This window comes from Apium graveolens, chromosome 1 (assembly GCF_009905375.1).
Source record: "Apium graveolens cultivar Ventura chromosome 1, ASM990537v1, whole genome shotgun sequence".
Classification (NCBI taxonomy): Eukaryota; Viridiplantae; Streptophyta; class Magnoliopsida; order Apiales; family Apiaceae; genus Apium; species Apium graveolens.
In genome coordinates, this window is record NC_133647.1 from 157,256,949 (window position 1) to 157,279,862 (window position 22,914).

The 22,914-nt window shown below is 32.8% G+C and overlaps 2 protein-coding genes across 9 annotated transcripts; both read left to right on the top strand.

The window, feature by feature from the left end:
* Positions 1 to 2,103: 2,103 nt before the first annotated feature.
* On the top strand, positions 2,104 to 5,701 carry LOC141721294 (uncharacterized). 8 transcript variants are annotated; one of them, XM_074524148.1, is made up of 10 exons: positions 2,104 to 2,319; positions 2,405 to 2,449; positions 2,536 to 2,634; positions 2,766 to 2,849; positions 2,981 to 3,064; positions 3,196 to 3,662; positions 3,755 to 3,847; positions 3,940 to 4,017; positions 4,161 to 4,668; positions 4,794 to 5,701. In XM_074524148.1, exon 10 carries the CDS (start codon positions 4,799 to 4,801, stop codon positions 5,603 to 5,605), a length of 807 nt encoding a protein of 268 aa, XP_074380249.1. In that variant the 5' UTR covers positions 2,104 to 2,319; positions 2,405 to 2,449; positions 2,536 to 2,634; positions 2,766 to 2,849; positions 2,981 to 3,064; positions 3,196 to 3,662; positions 3,755 to 3,847; positions 3,940 to 4,017; positions 4,161 to 4,668; positions 4,794 to 4,798; the 3' UTR covers positions 5,606 to 5,701. The 8 variants fall into 6 exon arrangements, with proteins under 8 accessions (XP_074380249.1, XP_074380259.1, XP_074380291.1 ...); XM_074524158.1 differs by having other exon boundaries at positions 2,766 to 3,662; positions 4,161 to 4,321; positions 4,489 to 4,668; XM_074524168.1 differs by having other exon boundaries at positions 2,766 to 3,662; positions 4,161 to 4,244; positions 4,489 to 4,668.
* Positions 5,702 to 6,229: 528 nt separating this feature from the next.
* LOC141708569 (uncharacterized) lies at positions 6,230 to 22,192 on the top strand. Its single transcript, XM_074512263.1, has 6 exons — positions 6,230 to 6,359; positions 6,475 to 6,726; positions 7,122 to 7,489; positions 20,285 to 20,295; positions 21,088 to 21,262; positions 21,356 to 22,192. Exons 1-6 carry the CDS (start codon positions 6,230 to 6,232, stop codon positions 22,190 to 22,192), a joined length of 1,773 nt encoding a protein of 590 aa, XP_074368364.1.
* The last annotated feature ends 722 nt before the right edge of the window (positions 22,193 to 22,914 follow it).

Sequence of the window (22,914 nt, forward strand, 5' to 3'; positions counted from 1 at the left end):
AAATCGACTAGTAGGAGTTGTCTCTAGAAACTAAGTCAAAAACCCCTCTTGGCTCAAAATCGACTTCTAGCTTTTCAAATAGGCCACTAGTCGATTTCCTCCTTAGTTAAAATCGACTACTAAGTCTTCTATTGATGGGAAAATCGACTACTAGCTTATTATTGAATATTTGGCTAAGTACAAGGCTTCTGCAAGGTTCCAATCGACTTTTGCAATCGACTGCTACAAGCTACTTGGATTAAATACTTGGCTCACAGCTTGCCACATCGCTCCATCTTCCTGCCCCTATATCAATCAGATCTGATGGGACGTTTCAGAACTAACTGTCATCAGAAACAGTAGAGCTTTCACTTGCGTTTTTGGAGATTCACTTGAATATCATCAATTACAAGGAGAAACTCTGCTGAAATTTTAACAGAATTAAAGACTTACATCTGTCACACTCATAAGCGTTATTCCTAGGATTTGATAGCTGATTGTAATAGGAACACTTGCTTATTAGAGTGATAGTTTTTCACACATTCGATATTATATCATTTGTAGTGTGAATTGCTTTTGTTGCTTTGATTTGTTCATCAAAGTTGTAAGCACCCATTCGAGGTTTATCTTAATAACATAAGATTTACCCCCGAAGCTTTTGTGTTTTTCGTTTTAGTTTTTATAATCTCGTATCCGCTGCAATTAGTTGATAAAAACGAACAATAATACATTCACCCCCCCTTCTGTATTAACCTAGCGGACCTAACAATACTCTATAATAAATTATATTATGCTTTAATCTTGCTCAAATTTATACTTCAAAAAAGCAAAAACTATTTCATAAAATAATAGGTTAAGAATTGCCAAAAGTATTATATTGCACAAATATACACATTTTTCGTAAAAAACTGATTGTGTATCGTGAAGATTTTAAATTTTATAATAGAATATTAGTTGACTTCAAAAATAGAATAACAAGTGCATTTACTTTTTGTAACCTTTTTTGAAATTTTGTAATTTATAACAGATGTAATTAGAGTCATGTCTAAAATTATCGATATCTTATTTTAAAAAAAAGTAGACAATTTTTGTTTTTTTAGATATTTTTGTGCCAAAATACCTACAAAAATACATGTTTAATATCACATAGAAAGGTCGAAAAACAAATTAAACAAAAAAGAATTTAAGAAGAATATGTATTAAGAAAAGGTGTGTTATTTGTAATACATAATACTCCAAAGGGTGAGAGATCTTTTTACTTACTATTTGGCTAAAATCGAATATAATATCGAAAAATATAAATTGTAACTCTAAATGCCCGTGGAATATGTCTTTAATGCTAATGTGTCGGTTGTCATGCTAAAAGATACGCATATTCGTTAGAATAAACAAATATTTGTATTATATTGCGTAAATATGCCTATGTCACAGTTGTTATTCACGAGATATAGATATTTCACGGAGATGTTGTATTATTTTGATACGCAATAAATCGCCTACATGGAATCTCGTACATTCGTTGTGTCATGAGTAGTATATTCGATTATGTTAAATTAATTAATTACCAAATTTCAAAATAAGAAAGTGTTGCGATTATGATTACATGAGTTTTCTAGTTTTGGAAAACATGGCTACTAATGAGGCAACCTTAATGAGGTACCTTGTACTATTCAGTATTGAGGCCAATGTGAGGTTATTTAAGGCGTTAACCCACATGCGTTTAAAATTAAAGACTTAAAATTTTTAATATAAAATAATATTTAATAATGATATATATATATATATATTAAAATTTCTACTAAAAATTATATTTTAAAATTTATAATATGATTATTTAGATCCTTCACTCATCGGTGTTTAAATATCCCTATCATTTTAAAATAAAAAAGTTAATCACATCATTTTATAATTAAAAAATTAAAATTCCTGTAAGAAAATCAAATGATACGCATTTTATATGAATTTTAACTTTTTAATCAATATATTCTTAATGCACGCTAGTGAAGGTATGCATATTTTACATAGAAAATGATACAAAGGTAAATTACTAATTAAAAATAACCAACTTAGACCCATTTTATAACCCATTTAACATCTTAACCCGTTATTCAAATACAATACCAATTGAATTTTACTAACTGATTCTGCTAATTAAGGAAAGTTCTGAGCAAAGATCAAGCAAATCAACAACATCATTGTCGGAGTTGTGAAGGCTTTCCTAATGAAGATGAAGTTAATGTTTAGTAATTCAGTTTTCAATTTCCAGTTGTCAAATAGTCTCCTCCAAATTATCTTCAAACATGAAGAATGGTGAAACTCCGCCCTCAAGCTCTGACTCAGGCATGTAATCGGTTGTGTTAATAGTTTTATATTAAAGCTTGATTTGATCAGTTTATTTTATATAACAATTTACACTTGATGCTAGGTCGAAAGAGAGTTTTGGTTGATTTTCAGACTACTGCATCATCTGGTATAACTCCGAGCTTAAAATGGATTTTTTTATTAATTTTCCATTTAATTAACAATACTTAAAGAGGTACTGATTTGTTTGGATAGCTACTAAGCGGCGAGGTACAGCTCTAGACACCTTTTTGAGGAACAGGATGGAAGAAATGAATAAATCTGGCCAGCAAACTAATGTTCCTTTTGTTAATGGTAATATGCTAATTGTTTGATTTTAAATATGTTATACATCCTTTTCATTAGTTTATGATTTGTGATTACTATGATTTCACTCTTATTGTGTTGCCATTTTGTTAATTGTATGGGTTATAAAATACAAACAGCAAAAGCTCCTCTATAAAGTATTGAGAACAGGATGGAAGAAATGAATAAATCTGGCCTGCAAACTAATGTTCCTTCTGTTAATGGTAATATGCTAATTGTTTAATTTTAAATATGTTATTCATCATTTTCATTAGTTTATGATTTGTGATTATTATGATTTCATTTTTATTGTATTGCCATTTTGTTAATTGTATGGGTTATAAAATACAAACAGCAAAAGCTCCTCTATAAAGTATTGAGAACAGGATGGAAGAAATGAATAAATCTGGCCTGCAAACTAATGTTCCTTCTGTTAATGGTAATATGCTAATTGTTTGATTTTAAATATGTTATTCATCCTTTTCATTAGTTTATGATTTGTGATTACTATGATGTCATTCTTATTGTGTTGCCATTTTGTTAATTGTATGGGTTATAAAATACAAACAGCAAAAGCTCATCTACGAAGAATTGAGAATAGGATGCAGGGTGCTACTACTAATGATGCAGGAATAGCACTACAGACAAGATTACATTCTGATACACCATGTTTGTTATTTTTCTTCAATTCTTGAATCTTGATTTTCTGAGTTTAATTCAACGTAATACTTAACTACGAATTATAAAACACTAACATTTATTTTATGACTCCTGCCTTAACTATATAATAGCAAGACGTGTACCGATGTCTTCGATTCCGTTCCGTACAAATGATAAGGCCTTACATTATTCACCTATTAGTAATGTTACTACATCTTTAGACGGGAACAACAAGCCTAAGCGTCGAGGTCGTGGGCCAAGCATTAACACTATTCAGGAGAATAATAAGGAAAATGTTACTCCTACACAATCTTCTATAATATGCTCAAATTACAGTATTGATCAAAACATTCATACACCTTTTATTTCAATGTCGTGTAAGTTTATAGTGTTCCTCTTTCAAGTTTAATTTTTTATATAATAATATCCTTGAATTTATTAATATGACTTTGAATCTGTTCACATGAAGGTACTACCTTAGACCATGAAAAGACTTCTAATCGCGATGTTGTTCCTCCATCTGAGAACTATCAGTACATAACTCTAGTAACCTTGAATAAAGGTAATACAAATTATTTTGCTACATTTTAAATCAGGAGATCATGCAAAATATAATGAAATATTTTAAGGTTACAAACTAATTTTTCTCTTCAGACAACTCTAGAAGTCGAACACAAACACAGAGACGGTACCACAGATATTTTCATGGTCAGATATTTAAATATCAATATGGTAATTTAGTGTTTACTTGATTTTTTACCCTGTAATTTTATATTATAATGCAAAACAGTTTATGCTACAACTCATATAATTGTGTTGTTATAGATTGTTAACACCATTATTATTAATGTCTTTGCCATTTTTCTGTTAAATAGGAAAACGACTATTATTAGATGATACTTCCACAATCTCGAAGAACACTGTCAGAGCTGATGCTCCAGTTGGTTCTGCGACACATAGTATATTTTCTAATTTTAAAATAGTCTGTGATTCCATTTTGGTATTAATTGTTCAATTCTGAGAATGTGATTCACAGGTAAATTTTTTTATTTATTGACACAGGTATAAGAGGTAGAAGATCAAGTAATAACTCTTCATTTATGCATGATAATTTAATAAAATAATGTTTTTTTCTAATTCTTATGATTCATGAATTTGAAGGATTTAAATTGTACAAATATCTGACTCATTTTATTGAAACAGACAAAAGACTGAATACATCTGCAGTGTGTAAAAACAGTTAGCCATCAATAACAACTCAACAACAAAAAAGGATTACCGCGCATATTCAAGAAGCATCATCTTCTGGCGTACGTAATCTGTATTCCACTTTTAATGATGCTGATGACCACTTTCAACCAGAAGATGGTGCTTTTGAGGAGAGTAAGTGATTGCAATAATAAAACACAAGCTTTTAAGTTTCTACTTTATATTATACATGTACTGTACTAGAAATGTTTTTTTAGTTTGATATTTGTGTAATATAATCATTGTTATAATCTTTGTAGGTTATATGGATATTGCGGAAGAAACTCCTGTTGATACATGGGAAGGGTATCTTACTCTTGGCGCTCCTGATTTCATATGTAAACAGTGCGGTGCCATAATGTGGAATATGGAGCGTAATAACAAGTCGAACAAAAATGCTGCTCCAACATTTTCTCTGTGCTGCAAGAAAGGTCAAGTGTCACTTCCTCCTGAAAGACAGCCCCCGGAACCACTCGCCAGCCTTTTGTATTTCTCTAAGCATTTTCTTCTCTATATTATAGTATATAATGCTTTATTTGCTATGTGTTCAAGTGGAGGGAAAGTTGATCGTGCTATAAACAAAGACGGAGCACCATATTGCTTTAAAGTACGGGGACAAAATTTGCATTTTATCGGCAGTTTGCTTCCAGAGGAGGGCGAGAATCCAAAATATTGTCAACTCTACATCTATGACACAGAGAACGAGTTATCTAACATAATGAATGTAATTGGTCAAGCTGGGGATCATCTAGATGAGAATATCGTGGAATCTTTAATGCGTATGTTTCACGAACATAACAAAGTTGTCCATCAGTTTTTCACAGCGCGTGAACGTTTCAAAAATGATGCAATTGATGAATATAATTTGGTTTTTATTTCTTCCGAGGCTGTTAATGGCAGGCCAAATATTATCGGACCGTCAGATGAGGTTGCTAGTCTGATAGTAAACTCAACCTTGGACACACCAGGTTTCAGAGATACAATCGTCCATACAGGAAACAATAATTTAAAGCAAGTATGGGAGACTAAATTTTTTTATGCAGTTACAATATCCGGTACTTTTTCCACATAGAGAGTATGGGTTTCATATAAAAATACCATTAAAGATGGTCAAATAGAGAAATAAGGCACACGTGGAGAATGATAATGAGGAACCTGAGCGGAAGAGCAGAGAACATGTTTCAATAAAGGAATAATATTGTTATAAATGTATAATACATCCGCATGAAGGTAATTTCAAAATAACAGTTTTTTAATTTCAGTCATATAAACCATTGAATTGTTAGTTAAAATACTAAAAGCACATTATTCTCAAGTATTATAAAAATGGATCTCACTATGTCACTTATGTAAATAATATTTCTCAGGATTAACTCCTCATCTTGGTGGAAGATTGTGGCAACAATATGTTGTTGATGCGTTTACTTCCATTGAACAGTACATGTTTGATTGGATTAGTGGAAACTAAACAACTATTAGGTCTGATCTTTATACTTCTGTGCGTGATGCAATTCGTAGATGAGACAATGATCTAAATCATGTCGTAAAATGTATAATCTTACCAGCATCCTTTACCGGATCAAAACGTTACATGTCCCAATATTTTAAGGAATCCTTAGCACTTTGTCGTGTAATTGGACATCCGACATTGTTCCTCACAATGACGTGTAATTCAAAGTGACCGGAGATTAAAGAAATGATGAAGCACTTGCCTGGAAGCGATGTCTGTAATGCCCCAGATGTTGTGTCAAGGGTTTTTAAACTAAAGCTGGAACAACTAATGGACCTGATTAAAAAGAAAAACTACTTTGGCAAGTGTATAGGAAGTAAGTACACTTCACTTTTAGTCATCATGTTATTACTTAAGAGATATATGGATAAATATATGCAATATTAAGTGTTAACCAATGGGTTACTATGATTGTTGTTTAAATTATACAGTAATGCACGTCAAAGAGTTTCAAAAAAGGGGTTTACCACATTGCCACATGCTCATTTGGTTGCATCCATATGATAAACCAAAGAATACAGATCAGATTGATTCATTAGTTTCTGCCGAAATTCCTGACAAGGATAGAGATCCTGTAGGATATGCAGCTGTTAAGAACTATATGATTCATGGACCTTGTGGCAAGATTTTACATATTCTCCGTGTATGCAAAAAGGGAAGTGTATGCGTTATTTTCCTAAGAGGTATAGCCCCGATACACAACAGTTTTATACAGGTGACATAAAACAAATTTAAAATATATATTGTAATTGTATTATGTATTTTAAATATTTAGAAATGCATTATAAACATTCAATTAATACCAATCTCATTATAGTACTTAAAATTATTTAGGTACAATGCAAATACATGTTTTGATGATTGTGGGTTTCCGATTTATCGAAGGCGCAGGACAAATGCGCATGTTAATGTCAAAGGAACAGAACTGGACAATCAATTTGTTGTCCCATTTAATAGAGATTTATTGGTTATGTTCCAATGCCATATAAATCTGGAAATTTGCAACAACTCAAGGTCCTTGAAGTACTTATTTAAATATTGTTTAAAGGGACATGATAATGCAACTATGATGTTATAGAAAAAAAGGGTACGACTTCCAAGTCTGTAAATGGTACTGCAGGAAAATCTCTTGACGAGGTGCAACACTATCTTGACGGAAGGTATGTATGTGCTTCGGAAGCAGCTTGGAGAATTTTTGGCTTTGACATTCACTCACGCTGGCCATCTGTTGACCGTTTGCCAGTCCACTTGCCAGGTCAGAAATATGTTAATTTTAAAATGGGAGAATGTTTGCAGAAAGTTTGGGACCATGCAAGTATGAAGCGTACTAAGCTGGAGGCTTGGTTTATAGCAAACAGGGACTTGCCCCGTGCACGATATTTTACTTATGCAGAGTTTCCTGCACATTTCACTTGGCTTCCCATCCAACTCCTATCACACAGACAGGTATACCTTGTGTCCCCTAAAAGAATAAAAGAATAAAAGAACAGAACTTGGCTTGGTTTCCTACACAGACAGGTTCATCTCAGTCAAAATAAAAGAATATAAAAGGAATTCAAAATCAAATGAATAAAACTGAAAAGATTTCAAAGCTGATATCTCTGGAGAAAAATAAAATCCAGAAAAAAAGATTCTAGAACAAAATGATTAAATGAGTGTTATGAAATATATCCTCTAACAGTTACCTCTTTTGAGAGGTCAAAAAAAATTATAGAAAGAGAAGGTATTGCCAAGGTCTTGATACTTATCTTCAAATTAAATTCTTCTGTTGACTCGCCATCTGATTCTAGACACTTCTTCATGTTTTAAGGATATCGATAATTTTGTCGTCGTCGAATTGTAGTAGCCTCGGAAGATTCCACGATAGAAGTTTGCAGTTTCCCGGAGTTCTATCCAGCTCGGCACAACCGACTCAACCGAATACGCCTTATCTTAACTTAATCGTTGGTACTATATCCGATAGTCCAACAAGAACTCGATATGATCTCAAGCGTCCTCACATAGCTATACACACTCCTACACACTCTCGTTTTTAGTTTACTATAACCACAGCTCTGATACCAACCTGTAACGCCCCCAAATCCGGGGTCAGAGGATTTGGTCGTCACTATAAAACCTCAATCCAAATTAACTTGTTTAATCAACACACAAATGCCAGCGGAAGATATTTAGCATAATGACCCCAACCTATTCCAAGATCTTTTAAGGTTACAGTTCTAGAAACAAGATATCCAAATTCCATAAATAATTTTTCACTTTCTTTTAAAACTTTTTTCAATAAATTCCAACTCAAAACTAAACCCAATAGTATAACTTCGAAATGAAGTATACTATGCCCAAATAAAATAACATAAATATAATACAATAAAATATAAACAGCTTTACACAATAGAACTTACACTAGTTCGCAAACCCTGGACCCACCACCTTCCAAGAGCTTCTTCTTTGCTTCCTCGAATTACGCAGTTGAACAACGCAAGCTAATCCTCACTGGAGGTTAAATTTGAAAACAGGCAAGTATGAGCAGAAGAAATGCTTAGCAAGATCATTATAGCGAATATAGGGTCGTTTTGATATAAAACCGACATCTGCATTATAGCATAACATTTAAAATTATAATTGTTGAATCAAAAATTTTAGTTGAGGAACCCCAGAATTGATTCCTTAATTGTATTCAAAACCATTTTGATATTTTTGAGCGAAATTCTTCAGCAATACTTTGAATCTTGATGAGAATAAAACTCATAAAATAGTGTTTATGGAAATATCGTAAACAACAATAACAAGAAGCAATGACTATGGATTGAATCATAAACTTTACTCAAAGCCGGACTCTTGAAATTAATACTTATTTTACTGTCATATCAAATTAGATATCAATACGAACTTTGATGCTCACAACATTCCATACTGAAGTCAACATCAATCATCTTATCCAAAACAGAAACAGTTGATAAATCATTTATTCTATGAATATTAATACAATATGATAATTTAGATTGGGATCATTCTCCGACGGACGTATTATCACATGCTGATCAGCCTGTGTGATAGCACTGGGTCATGATTCGTAGAAACGTGACCCCAAAAACACGAGTACTCAAAGAACAAAAAGGCAATATACCTGCTTGTGGCAAAATTTTTGTCATAATATTCCATATGACACTTAAAAATAACCCTCCCCTAGACCGTCTGTCCTGGTCACTTACGCAATTATGATCCAATCTTAAAACCTTTTATTGAAATGGGGTCATAATAATCGACACCCGAAATAATTTTATTCGCCCATTCACTTGGGCAGGAAACTCGCAACCAAATCATTTTTCTCGAAGTCCAAAACATTTATAAATCCGATAATTAGATAAGTAGAATCACTTAGCTATTCTCAACATAGAATAGCAGATGAGTACTTACATAAACAGAATCTTTTAATTCAGCGATATATAAAACATTTATCTATTCTGAACTGAGAATAGGGAAAGCAATACTTTCATTAGAAGATTTAAAATAAATATCACTTGAACAATAAGTGATGATAGGGATACTTGCCTTTGGGATTTAGCAGTTAGTCACACTCGCAAGGACGCATCTATTATTTTCAACACTTTACTGATATGTTGCTCCTGCGATTGCTAGAAGCCAGATACCCAATACCATTCCATCTCATTCTTTATCCAACGTCTTGTCCTGATCAACTCGGATGATCCGAATCTATAATTAAAAGATACAACTTTAATCGCCTAAACGATAATCACTCAACGAACTGCGCGTCAATACCTTATCGTCTACCCATACGATAGCCCACACAAAAATATAACAAACAAATATCGGACTCTTGATCCACATATGCACATAATTTATATAACATGTAAAAACATAACTCACGTATCACATAATTCATATAACACACGCCTCGGTTCGTCAAAAGGTTCGACTTGGTACGTTTAAAACTGAAATCGGGTCAAAAATATGATTTATAGATCAAAATTCGACTCAGAATGATTCATAAAACAAGCGACCTTTCAAAACAAAAGAATTTAGGTCTCGAAAGTATTTTTATTTGAAAGCAGAATATTTTTCTGAGTCTGTACGCGTTCATTTCGTATTAAACAGACGAACGGTTGATTTAATATGAATTTTTGAACATTTTTCGGAATTAAAATGGGTCTCCGACTCATTTTATAATTAAATAATAGGGCTCGAACACCCGAAAATAATTTTGTAAGAATTATCGAGCCTGGAAAATAATTTAAAATAATATTTTAAAGCTCGAGACTATTTTTTGGAATTTTTAAATCAAAATAAATAATTAAATCAAATTAAATAATCAATCAAAATTAATTAATAACTAATTAAATTAATTAATCAATTAATATTTAAATTAATTAACTAATTAAATAATTAATTATCAACTAAAATTAATTAACTAAATCATTTGGATTTATTTTTGAATTAAAAATAAATTTTCAGAATTAAAATAATGATTTTCAAAATAAAAATGAATTTTTAGAAATTAAAATCGGATTTTTGAATTATTAATAAAACAGAAAATTACAGAAACAGACTTATGGAAATTGATTTGGGGGAAAATGAATTGAAACCGGGTCGGAAATTGGGTTTAAAACGTGTCGAACCGGGTCGCCAAGAAACCCAAGAACAAGCCGGAAATTTGCAGATTCCGGCGAGTCCTTCGGGTTCCGCGAACGCCGTTCACCCTCCTTTGTCCCGATTTCGCGATTCTTTTCAATACAAAACGATTCACAGTTGTATCAACAACACAGACACAAAAACCATCTTCATAAACGATCTGAAGATCGACAGCTCCGGCGGAAACCGCCTTTATCGCCGTCAGCAAGCTCCAGATTCCGGCCAACTCGATTTACGTGATTCCGCAATCAAACAATAAACTTTTATACATAAATCGACTCTAAGAAACCTACTGAAGCTATTGATACCATCAAAACAATCCAACAATCAGTCAATAAGAAACCCCTAATTCGGGGGATAAACCCTAAATTACGAATTTACAAATTACTAATCGTTTGAATGATTTGATGGCATAAACAGAAAGAGTATGAAAACCTGAGCATTTTGGTTACTCAAACTTCGAATTCTGAAATCTGCATCACCCTCAAATGATCGTTTGATCCTCAAGAACACCAAGAACACTTTTTCAAAGAATTTTCAAAAAATTAAACCTTAATTACTACATGATATTGAACTCTATTTTTGAAGTATAATATATGAAATTGACCAGAAAAACATGCTCTACAACATGAAATCATCAAAACACTCAGATAATCACGTCTGCAAAAATTCATATTTTATTCACTAAATAATTTGAATTAAAATAATTAAATAAGAAAAATACCTTGATTTCTGGGAAAAAACTGATGATTGATTCAGAAAGAAGATTTCGAGAGCTTCGTTTTGATATGTTGCACGCCCGAATCGGAGTTCGATAACGTCTTCGTTCGTATGATTGATTTTCAAGAACGTATCGGTTTCTAGGATTTTTCTCTATATTTACTGTATTTTTACTGGTTGCAAATGAATAAATGAAATAAATGAAATAAGAACTATGTTATTTATATTTACGGAATATTGGTTCGTTTTGGATCGTTTTGGATTGAATCGATAAATTAGTTGCTTAGCCGCTTAGTAACTACAAAACGATCCAAAATAGATTACTTAGCCGCTAAGTAACTATAAAAACGATACAATTTAATACCAGATTTGGATAATCATCAAAACCGGGCTTTTCATAAAACACCATATACGAAAATAATGTAAAAATATCCCGTCTCTCGAGAATACGGGTTTTGTTGATTTATCGAAATGGTTATCGTACTAAAAATCTTGCGTCGGGCCGCGCACAGGTCAAATCGTAATCCGGATCGAAAAAGTCAAAACATGGAAAATGTCCGGAATTACCAGATTGGGTTAGGAAGGAGTTTTCGGAAGAGTTTCGGGTTGTAAAAACTCAAAAACGGTTGAGGTTGAACAATTCCCGGCTTTATAAAATAATTTTGTAATTATTTAGAAAATAATTAATAATTCATAAATCATTATAAAATTATATAACACTCCAAAAATTACCAGAAAATACCTTAATTATTTATATTTTGTTCTGGACATATAAAAATTCAAATACTCAAATAATATCACATATAAACACCCAAACATCAATTCCAATTATCATATAATTCACTAAAATTCACATAAACAATTCCAAATAATTATAAAATTAATATCTGAAAATATGGGATATTACAATCTACCCCCCTTATACGGATTCCGTCCTCGGAGTCAGCAGAAGAGAGCACTAGGGATCTTCTTACCAACTTTCTGATCTTGCATACACAATTTTTCTCAAAATTTTTGATGAACTTAAATTCCTTGTATAACATAATGATCTCGGAAGCTTTACTCCGCACCACTGTTCCATCCACCTCCTTTGACCTACTCTTCAATAGAATTACTTTTACCGATTGCGAGAAAGAAGAATAGAAAGAAAGATGGAGAGAAAGAGAAAGAAAAAGAAAGAGATAGAGTTAAATAGAGAGCGAAATAAAGAAATAGACTGACTTCGTTATACGCCACTGATATTCTAATCGCATTGCAATCCACCGTTGTCCTTCATAATCCCATCACATAACCCTACTTTTCCTTGTTCAATATAGCTCGGCCCAACTTGATTGGCATACCTTCGAATATTTTAGATGATAAAATCATGGAATTTCAAAGAGAAGAGAATTTCATGTCATAGCAGGACCAAAATCTGAATTTGTGAAAAAGTATTGTTGAAATAAAAGAATAACTGAGAGATCAATATAATCAAATGAACTTGGTATTGCGTGTCCAAATTAAAACACTACTAAAGGTTGTTAACCTTCCTGTATTCACAACACACACAAGTGATGGCGTCCCATCCAACTCCTATCACACAGACAAGAATACCTTGTGTCCCCTATAGTCAGTTTTGTTTATCTCAGTCAGAATAAAAGAATATAAAAGGAATTCAAAATCAAATGAATAAAACTGAAAAGATTTCAAAGCTGATATCTCTGGAGAAAAATGAAATCCAGAAAACAAGATTCTGGAACAAAATGATTAAATGAGTGTTAGGGAATATATCCTCTAACAGATACCTCTTTTGAGAGAGGTCAAAAAAATTATAGAAAGAGAAGGTATTGCCAAGGTCTTGATACTTATCTTCAAATTAAATTCTTCTGTTGACTCGCCATCTGATTCTAGACACTTCTTCATGTTTTAAGGATATCGATAATTTTGTCGTCGTCGAATTGTAGTAGCCTCGGAAGATTCCACGATAGAAGTTTGCGGTTTCCCGGAGTTCTATCCAGCTCAGTACAACCGACTTAACCGAATACGCCTTATCTTAACTTAATCGTTGGTACTATATCCGATAGTCCAACAAGAACTCGATATGAGCTCAAGCGTCCTCACATAGCTATACACACTCCTACACACTCTCGTTTAGTTTACTATAACCTCAGCTCTGATACCGACCTGTAACGCCCCCAAATCCGGGGTCAGAGGATTTGGTCGTCACTATAAAACCTCAATCCAAATTAACCTGTTTAATCAACACACAAATGCCAGTGGAAAATATATTTAGCATAATGACCCCAACATATTCCAAGATCTTTTAAGGTTACAGTTCTAGAAACAAGATATCCAAATTCCATAAATAATTTTTCACTTTCTTTTAAAACTCTTTTCAATAAATTCCAACTCAAAACTAAACCCACTAGTATAACTTCGAAATGAAGTATACTAGGCCCAAATAAAATAACACAAATATAATACAATATAATATAAACAGCTTTACACAATAGTTATTACACTAGTTCGCAAACCCTGGAACCATCACCTTCCAAGAGCTTCTTCTTTGCTTCCTCGAATTACGCAGTTGAACAGCGCAAGCTAATCCTCACTGGAGGTTAAATTTGAAAACAGGCAAGTATGAGCGGAAGAAATGCTCAGCAAGATCATTATAGCGAATATAGGGTCATTTTGATATAAAACCAACATCGACATTAGAGCAGAACATTTAAAATCATAATTGCTGAATCAAATATTTTAGTTGAGGAACCCCAGAATTGATTCCTTAATTGTATTCGAAACCATTTTGATATTTTTGAGCGAAATACTTCAGCAATACTTTGAATATTGACGAGAATAAAACTCGTAAAATAGTGTTTACGGAAATATCGTAAACAACAATAACAAGAAGCAATGACTATGGATTCAATCATAAACTTTACTCAAAATCGAACTCTTGAAATTAATACTTATTTTGCTGTCATATTAAATTAGATATCAATACGAACTTTGATGCTCACAACATTCCATACTGAAGTCAACATCAATCATCTATACTAATACCACCTTTGATATTTAACAACAACATAAGTATCAGCATAAATCAGAATCTGAATCAAAACTGTATTTTACTATTCTCCAAAACAGAAACAGTTGATAAATCATTTATTCTATGAATATTAAAACAATATGATAATTTAGATTGGGATCATTCTCCGACGGACGTACTATCACATGCTGATCAGCCCGTGTGATAGCACTGTGTCATGATTCATAGAAACGTTACCCCAAAAACACGAGTACTCAAACAAAAAGGCAATATACCTGCCTGTGGCAAAAATTGTGTCATAATATTCCATATGACACTTAAAAATAGCCCTCCCCTGGACCGTCCATCCCGGTCACTTACGCAATTATGATCCAATCTTAAAACCTTTTATTGAAATGGGGTCATAATAATCGACACCCGAAATAATTTTATTCGCCCATTCACTTGGGCAGGAAACTCGCAACCAAATCATTTTTCTCGAAGTTCAAAACATTTATAAATCCGATAATTAGATAAGTAGAATCACTTAGCTATTCTCAACATAGAATAGCAGATGAGTACTTGCATAAACAGAATCTTTTAATTCAGCGATATGTAAAACATTTATCTATTCTGAACTGAGAATAGGGAAAGCAATACTTGCATAAGAAGATTTAAAATAAATATCACTTGAACAATAAGTGATGATAGGGATACTTGCCTTTGGGATTTAGCAGTTAGTCACACTCGCAAGGACGCATCTATTCTTTTCAACACTTTACTGATATGCTGCTCCTGCGATTACCAGAAGCCAGATACCCAATACCATTCCATCTCATTCTTTATCCAACATCTTGTCCTGATCAACTCGAATGATCCGCATCTATAATTAAAAGATATAACTTTAATCGCCTAAACGATAATCACTCAACGAACTGCGCGTCAATACCTTATCGTCTACCTATACGATAGCCCACACATAAATATAACAGACAAACATAGGACTCTTGATCCACATATGCACATAATTTATATAACACGTAAACACATAACTCACGTATCACATAATTTATATAACACACGCCTCGGTTCGTCAAAAGGTTCACCTTGGTACGTTTAAAACTGAAATCGGGTCAAAAATATGATTTATCGATCAAAAATCGACTCAGAATGATTCGTAAAACAAGAGACCTTTCAAAACAAAAGAATTTAGGTCTCGAAAGTAATTTTAATGAAAGCGGAATATTTTTCTGAGTCTGTACGCGTTCATTTCGTATTAAACAGACGAATGGTTGATTTAATATGAATTTTTGAACATTTTTCAGAATTAAAATGGGTCTCTGACTCATTTTCTAATTAAATAATAGGGCTCGAACACCCGAAAATAATTTTGTAAGAATTATCGAGTCTGGAAAATAATTTAAAATAATATTTTAAAGGTCAAAACTATTTTTTGGAATTTTTAAATCAAAATAAATAATTAAATCTAATTAAATAATCAATCAAAATTAATTAATAACTAATTAAATTAATTAATCAATTACTATTTAAATTAATTGACTAATTAAATAATTAATTATCAACTAAAATTAATTAACTAAATCATTTGGATTTATTTTTGAATTAAAAATAAATTTTCAGAATTAAAATAATGATTTTCAAAATAAAAATGAATTTTTAGAAATTAAAATCGGATTTTTGAATTATTAATAAAACAGAAAATTACAGAAACAGACCTATGGAAATTGATTTGGGGGAAAATGAATTGAAACCGGGTCGGAAATTGGGTTTAAAACGGGTCGACCCGGGTCGCCAAGAAACCCAAGAACAAGCCGGAAATTTGCAGATTCCGGCGAGTCCTCCGGGTTCCGGCGAACGCCGTTCACCCTCCTTTGTCCCGATTTCGCGATTCTTTTTAATACAAAATGATTCATAGTCGTATCAACAACACAGACACAAGAACCATCTTCATAGACGATCCGAAGATCGACAGCTCCGGCGGAAACCGCCATTATCGCCGTCAGCAAGCTCCAGATTCCGGCCAACTCGATTTACGTGATTCCGCAATCAAACAATAAACTTTTATACATTAATCGACTCTAAGAACCTACTGAAGCTATTGATACCATCAAAACAATCCAAAAATCCGTCAATAAGAAACCCCTAATTTGGGGGATAAACCTTAAATTACGAATTTACAAATTACTAATCGTTTGAATGATTTGATGACATAAACAGAAAGAGTATGAAAACCTGAGCATTTTGGTTACTCATACTTCGAATTCTGCAATATGCATTACCCTCAAATGATCGTTTGATCCTCAAGAACACCAAGAACACTTTTTCAAAGAATTTTCAGAAAATTAAACCTTAATTACTACATGATATTGAACTCTATTTTTGAAGTATAATATATGAAACTGACCAGAAAAACATGCTCTACAACATGGAATCATCAAAACACTCAGATAATCATGTCTGCAAAAATTCATATTTTATTCACTAAATAATTCAAATTAAAATAATTAAATATGAAAAATACCTTGATTTCTGGGCAAAAACTGATGATTGATTCAGAAAGAAGATTTTGAGAGCTTCGTTTTGATATGCTGCACGCCCGAATCGGAGTTCGATTACGCCTTCGTTCGTACGATTGATTTTCAGGAACGTATCGGTTTCTAGGGTTTTTCTCTGTATTTACTGTATTTTTACTGGTTGCAAATGAATAAATGAAATAAATGAAATAAGAACTATGATATATATAATTACGGAATATTGGTTCATTTTGGATCATTTTGGATCGATAAATTAGTTGCTTAGCCGCTAAGTAACTACAAAACGATCCAAAATAGATTACTTAGCCGCTAAGTAACTATAAAAATGATACAATTTAATACCAGATTTGGATAATCATCAAAACCGGGCTTTTCATAAAACACCATATACGAAAATAATGTAAAAATATCCCGTCTCTCGAGAATACGGGTTTTGTTGATTTATCGAAATGGTTATCGTACTGAAAATCTTGCGTCGGGCCGCGCACGGGTCAAACCGTAATCCGGATCGAAAAAGTCAAAACACGGAAAATGTCCGAAATTACCAGATTAGGTTAGGGAAGAGTTTTCGGAAGAGTTTCGGGTTGTAAAAACGCAAAAACGGTTGAGGTTGAACGATTCCCGGCTTTATAAAATAATTTTGTAATTATTCAGAAAATAATTAATAATTCATAAATCATTATAAAATCATATAACACTCCAAAAATTACCAGAAAATACCTTAATTATCTATATTTTGTTCTGGACATATAAAAATTCAAATACTCAAATAATATGACATATAAACACCCAAACATCAATTCCAATTATCATATAATTCACTAAAATTCACATAAACAATTCCAAATAATTATAAAAATAATATCTGAAAATATGAGATATTACAGTTCATCACATAGATGAGGCTACAAGATAAGACTTGAATAGATTCCCTCTTTGAAATATCATTTGAGGGAAATGAAGTTACGAGATACTTCATTAAGTCCCGATATATATATACACCTATATATATATATATCTCTCATACACTCCTTGAAAACCTCTGTCATGAAAAGTATGAACAGAGTTGTAATATTCAATGAGTTTGGAATGAAGAGAATTTTGGCATAAACCCGATATGTTGCTGATTAGGCAAAGATACCCATTAAGTAACCTTTTCTACTAGTAGATGGATGAATTCCCCACTGGTCATCACCCTGGCCGCATTAGGACCTTATATTGGACTACCACTCAGCCACTTACGCTAAGATGGACTACCACTCAGCCACTTACACTTTGATGGAATCCCACTGAGCCCATGTTGCTTATGCCGACGCATTCCGATTGGGCTTACTTCCCGAATGTTGGGCAAGTAATCAAACTCTTTTATCAAGTTAGCAACTTTGTTGCTCCAAAAAATACACCACTGAGCCGGATCCCTTAGGTTTTGAGCAAGTATTTAAATCCCCTTCAAAAGGAAGATCTGAAATCTGAAAATGAATTTTGGGATCCGCTCTAACTTTTAAAATCATTTTGTAGACTCGAAAACATTTTAAAGAATGTTTAGAGTAATGATGATTTAATAAAATAATTCAGTCCCGATATGTTAGAAAATATCTGAATATTATTATTTAAATAATATTCCCATAAGGATAATATTTATAAAAATAATTGAAGTAGAACTTTTAAAACTCATACTTGAAACGAATAATAAATAACAAAAGATATACTTATACGAAAGTACGATCTTTATTTGAATAATCGAAAATAAGTTTGATTATTATTCAAAATTATCGAATACACCTTATTCGATTAATAGTTATAGAGAACTATATATATATATAAGTATATATATATTATACTCGGGAACATTGACTCCCGGTTTAGAAAAATATTCACCTTCGAGTCCCCTATACTAAGGGTATACGCAACTACTGCTTATCTCTAGCATAGGTATTATGCAGTTTATAAGCATTTGAATTGATAATAAAATATCAAGATTTTACAACATGCATATATATACCATATCAACATGCTCCAATATATCGCACGGTTTGCTAATAACAGTCATGCACTTATCTCAAGATAATGCATCAATATATTTACATCACAACAATAATATAACAGGTAGAAAACTTGCATGAGCGTTCCGGAGTAGACTTAAGCTTAGAGTGGGTCCGGTAACCTATGAACAACATAAGTCGGATTTAGACCACGGTCGCTTAAGAAACTAGTCAAAACTCACTCATACCCTAACGGTCGCTTATGGTCGCTTATACGCTTAACGATTTCCTTTAATCGCTCGCGTAACCTCGGCTCCACTAATTTTAATAAATTGACTGTTACGAATTTTAAAGCGACTCTTTTGCGAGTACTCTACCAACTGACCAATTAATCTTACATAATTGTTTCATACTCCAATTAGTCATTTAAGGACCTTAATCAAGGTTTCAAAGTAAAGCGAGGGGTAATGGTTCGCTCGTCGTTTCTCCTAAACCGTACATTGGATCCAAGCGAACCACATATCAAAACGAAGCTTATGACACGATCTAGTTAAACATGGTAAACTTACAGATTGGTCAGTGAGCTTTATGTCCCGAACACTAAGAACAAGCAGTTGAATGAAAATGGGCATTACGACGGCTATGTTTACGCGATTACCAATGTTTATACTACTCCAATTAACCACAAACTAACTCATAACCATCAATACAACCCAACTTCATCTAAACCTTATCACATCAGTCCATTACCTCAAGATTTCCAACTCATTCAATCACAAACATGAGCTACTAACTATACTTAAGATGCGTTAACCAACAACCAAGATTCATAACCCAAAATTACTACAAATCCAACCAAACTTTAAACAAACAAGAATCATGCTTCTCATATACTATATTAAGCATAACAACTCCTAATTACTCAAACGTAAAGCTAGGGTATGAGGTTTTACCTTCCTTGGTGAGTAGAAGTAACTAAGAAGCATGAAATAGCCCTTGAAAGTCCTTACCAATGCTAGCTCTAACCAAAAACATAAGATCACAAATTATAATTCTTGAAAACACTATTCACTCTCTTCTTCAATGTTTTATTGAAAACGATTGTGAAGGAATTTGTGGCTTAGATTCCTAGGATAGCCATAACTAAGTACAGAGGACCTAGGATAATTACCTTACAAAATAACAAAGCTTGGATCTTGAGTTTAGAATTTTTCTCTTGTTTGAAATGGGAAAAACCGAGAGCTTTTGCACTTGGAATCAAGAAGTTAACTTTGATTTTTTTGTGTTATGAATTGTTGGTTGCTTTTTCTTTTTGCTTTGCTACTTTTAGGATTTACCGTGGTAAATTATACTTGGCCAATAATCATCCAACAAAACAAATCTACTTGTCATGCTTATGTCATCATGATTGGGTCATCTTTTAACACATGTCTTCTCCTTGTGATGTGATGACATCATCATCCACTAACCTCTTTGATTAAACCTTAATTACTTGGCTAATGACCGCTTATTTGTTATACGGTTCGCTTAACTTTCGTTCTCGTTCATCGTTTGAGGGATCATATCCGGGATCTTACCTAAACTTTCTCAATATTTTATATACCTTTTATGATCCTCTCTTATACTCCTTGAATTTAAATCCTTTTAATCATGTTACCTTATACTCAATTCTTTCGGTATCTGGTGGATTTTAGGGAAAAATCAAAGTGTTCGAATTCGGATTCTGACGATCTTTACATACACACATATACTTTATGGAGTACTAATAAGATCTCAGAATATCAATAAAAGAACTCCTACATAGTGTGGCATGAAAAATTTCCTTAATCAGCAAAATCACTATTCATAAGGATTACAAAAAGTCCAAAATTTTTGGGTTTATTACAGTAGTCGTCTGCGTTCTGAAAAGAAAATTGTTCTACCAATGGCATCCTCTGAAATTGCCGCCACACTGCTCCCAGGTGGAAGAAATGCCCACTCCCGATTCCATATCCTTTTGAAACTAGATCAACATTCTACTGCTGGAATTAAACATGGCACGGAAATGGCAGAATTATTACATCATACAATTCTGATAATCTAGGATGAGGCACCTATGCAACACCGCTACTCTTTTGAATGTGTTGACTGAAGTTTGCGTGATATTATGTCTGCGCTTGACCCAGCTAGATCTACAAAACCTTTCGGTGGGATTACTGTGGTATTTGGTGGGGATTTTCGGCAAATTCTTCTTATCATACCCAAGGAAAGTAGAGCAGAAGTTGTTGGTGCTGCACTTAATGCAACCAAATTATGGAATGATTGCCAGGTATTTTTGTTGAAACAAAATATGTGTCTTAATTCTGGAAATACGGATGAACAGAACATAGTGATTAAAAACTTCAGTGAATGGAAAATGAAGGTTGGTGATGGAAAGTTGGATAATTCTATTCGGGGAGATAACCGTTCTTCAGTATTATTTCCGGTTCCCGAAGAGTACGTTGTACGTTGTCAAGATAAACCAATTGAAAATCTTTATGATATTGCTTATCTTGATTTTATTCAGAACATGTCCTCGCATTCATACTTAAGGTCCAGAGCGATACTTACTCCAATAAATGCAGTGGTTGATGATGTTAATAAGGTAATCCTTGATAAAATTCCAGGTATGACTCACACTTACCTTAGTCAGGATTCGTTAGAAGATGCAAATGTGGAGGAAAATGAGTTTGACGAATCATTTCCTGTTGAATATCTCAACTCGCTTAATATGCCATGTTTGCCAAAGCATGAGTTAAAAATTAAAGTTGGATCTATTGTTATGCTCATGAGAAACTTGAACCAAATTCTTGGACTATGCAATGGAACTCGCATGGTGGTTACAGGATGTAAGAAGAATAACATAGAGTGCCAGATCTTGACTGGAGCGCATGTTGGTAGGAAACATCTTATTTCGCGTATTGATATGGTCCCAACTGATACGAAATGGCCGTTTGAGTTTAAGAGAACTCAGTTTCCATTACAGCTGTGCTTTGCAATGACGGTGAACAAAAGTCAGTGTCAATCGCTAGATACAGTGGGTTTGTACTTACCTAAATCCATTTTCTGCCATGGTCAGATGTATGTTGTAATATCACAAGTTACTTCTCCCAGAGGCCTTTACATCCTTATTGACAGTGACACAGGAGAATCGACAAACATTACAGAGAATGTTGTTTATGAGGAAATTCTTTATAATCTTCCTACATTAGGTGATTAACTAAAAAGTTATTTTGATTTTTATGGTCCAGCAGAAGATGATCATTACAATACAATGTGATAAATTTGGTCTTTTATGTATTTATAGATTTATAGAAAAGTCGTGAATGACAGTTCTATCAGGTTCTTAAAGCTCAGATATGTTTGATAGTGTTGAATAATCACTAATTTAGGTATTTATATTGAATTTAGATTAATTATATGTCATATCTTTTATTTTTAGAAAAAGATTCCATTTAACAAATTAAGCTGATTAGGTGAAGGAAATTTTAATTCATATTTGCTGAATCGGGATTTGTTTCCTAGGATTCTCTATATTCAAGAGTGTGTGATCATGCTATTTTACATTTTTATTTTTATTCCCGCTTATAATTTTATGTAACCGATTAAGGAAACCAGTGTCAAAAGTTTCATTTTTAGTGGTAATCTCTTGATTCTTACGAAATAAAATTGGAAGTTTGTTTAAATTGAATTAGTATCATGATATATTGGTTCTTGTTATATGCGATTTAAATATCGTGATTTGTGCAGCACTACTTTTGGAAATACAAGCAGAATTAATGTAGATTTGATATGTTTACCGCTCTAACAAAATGACTTTAGTTAAGCAATTATTTAATCAAATTAGAATTGTAACATATAATGTGAGAGATATTACGATTGTTGAGTGATTACATTGTAAGTTAGAATGAAGTGCATTTAATATAGACCTTGAATGACATA

What these genes read in the sequence shown, in the direction of transcription:
- LOC141721294 (XM_074524158.1), top strand. Translation starts at nt 4,799, where the DNA reads ATGGATATTGCGGAAGAAACTCCTGTTGATACATGGGAAGGGTATCTT.
- LOC141708569 (XM_074512263.1), top strand. Translation starts at nt 6,230, where the DNA reads ATGATGAAGCACTTGCCTGGAAGCGATGTCTGTAATGCCCCAGATGTT. An exon ending in CTTTGGCAAGTGTATAGGAA is followed by an intron (nt 6,360 to 6,474) that starts GTAAGTACACTT and finishes TAAATTATACAG; the next exon opens with TAATGCACGTCAAAGAGTTT. An exon ending in AATTATGGAATGATTGCCAG is followed by an intron (nt 21,263 to 21,355) that starts GTATTTTTGTTG and finishes TGGAAAATGAAG; the next exon opens with GTTGGTGATGGAAAGTTGGA.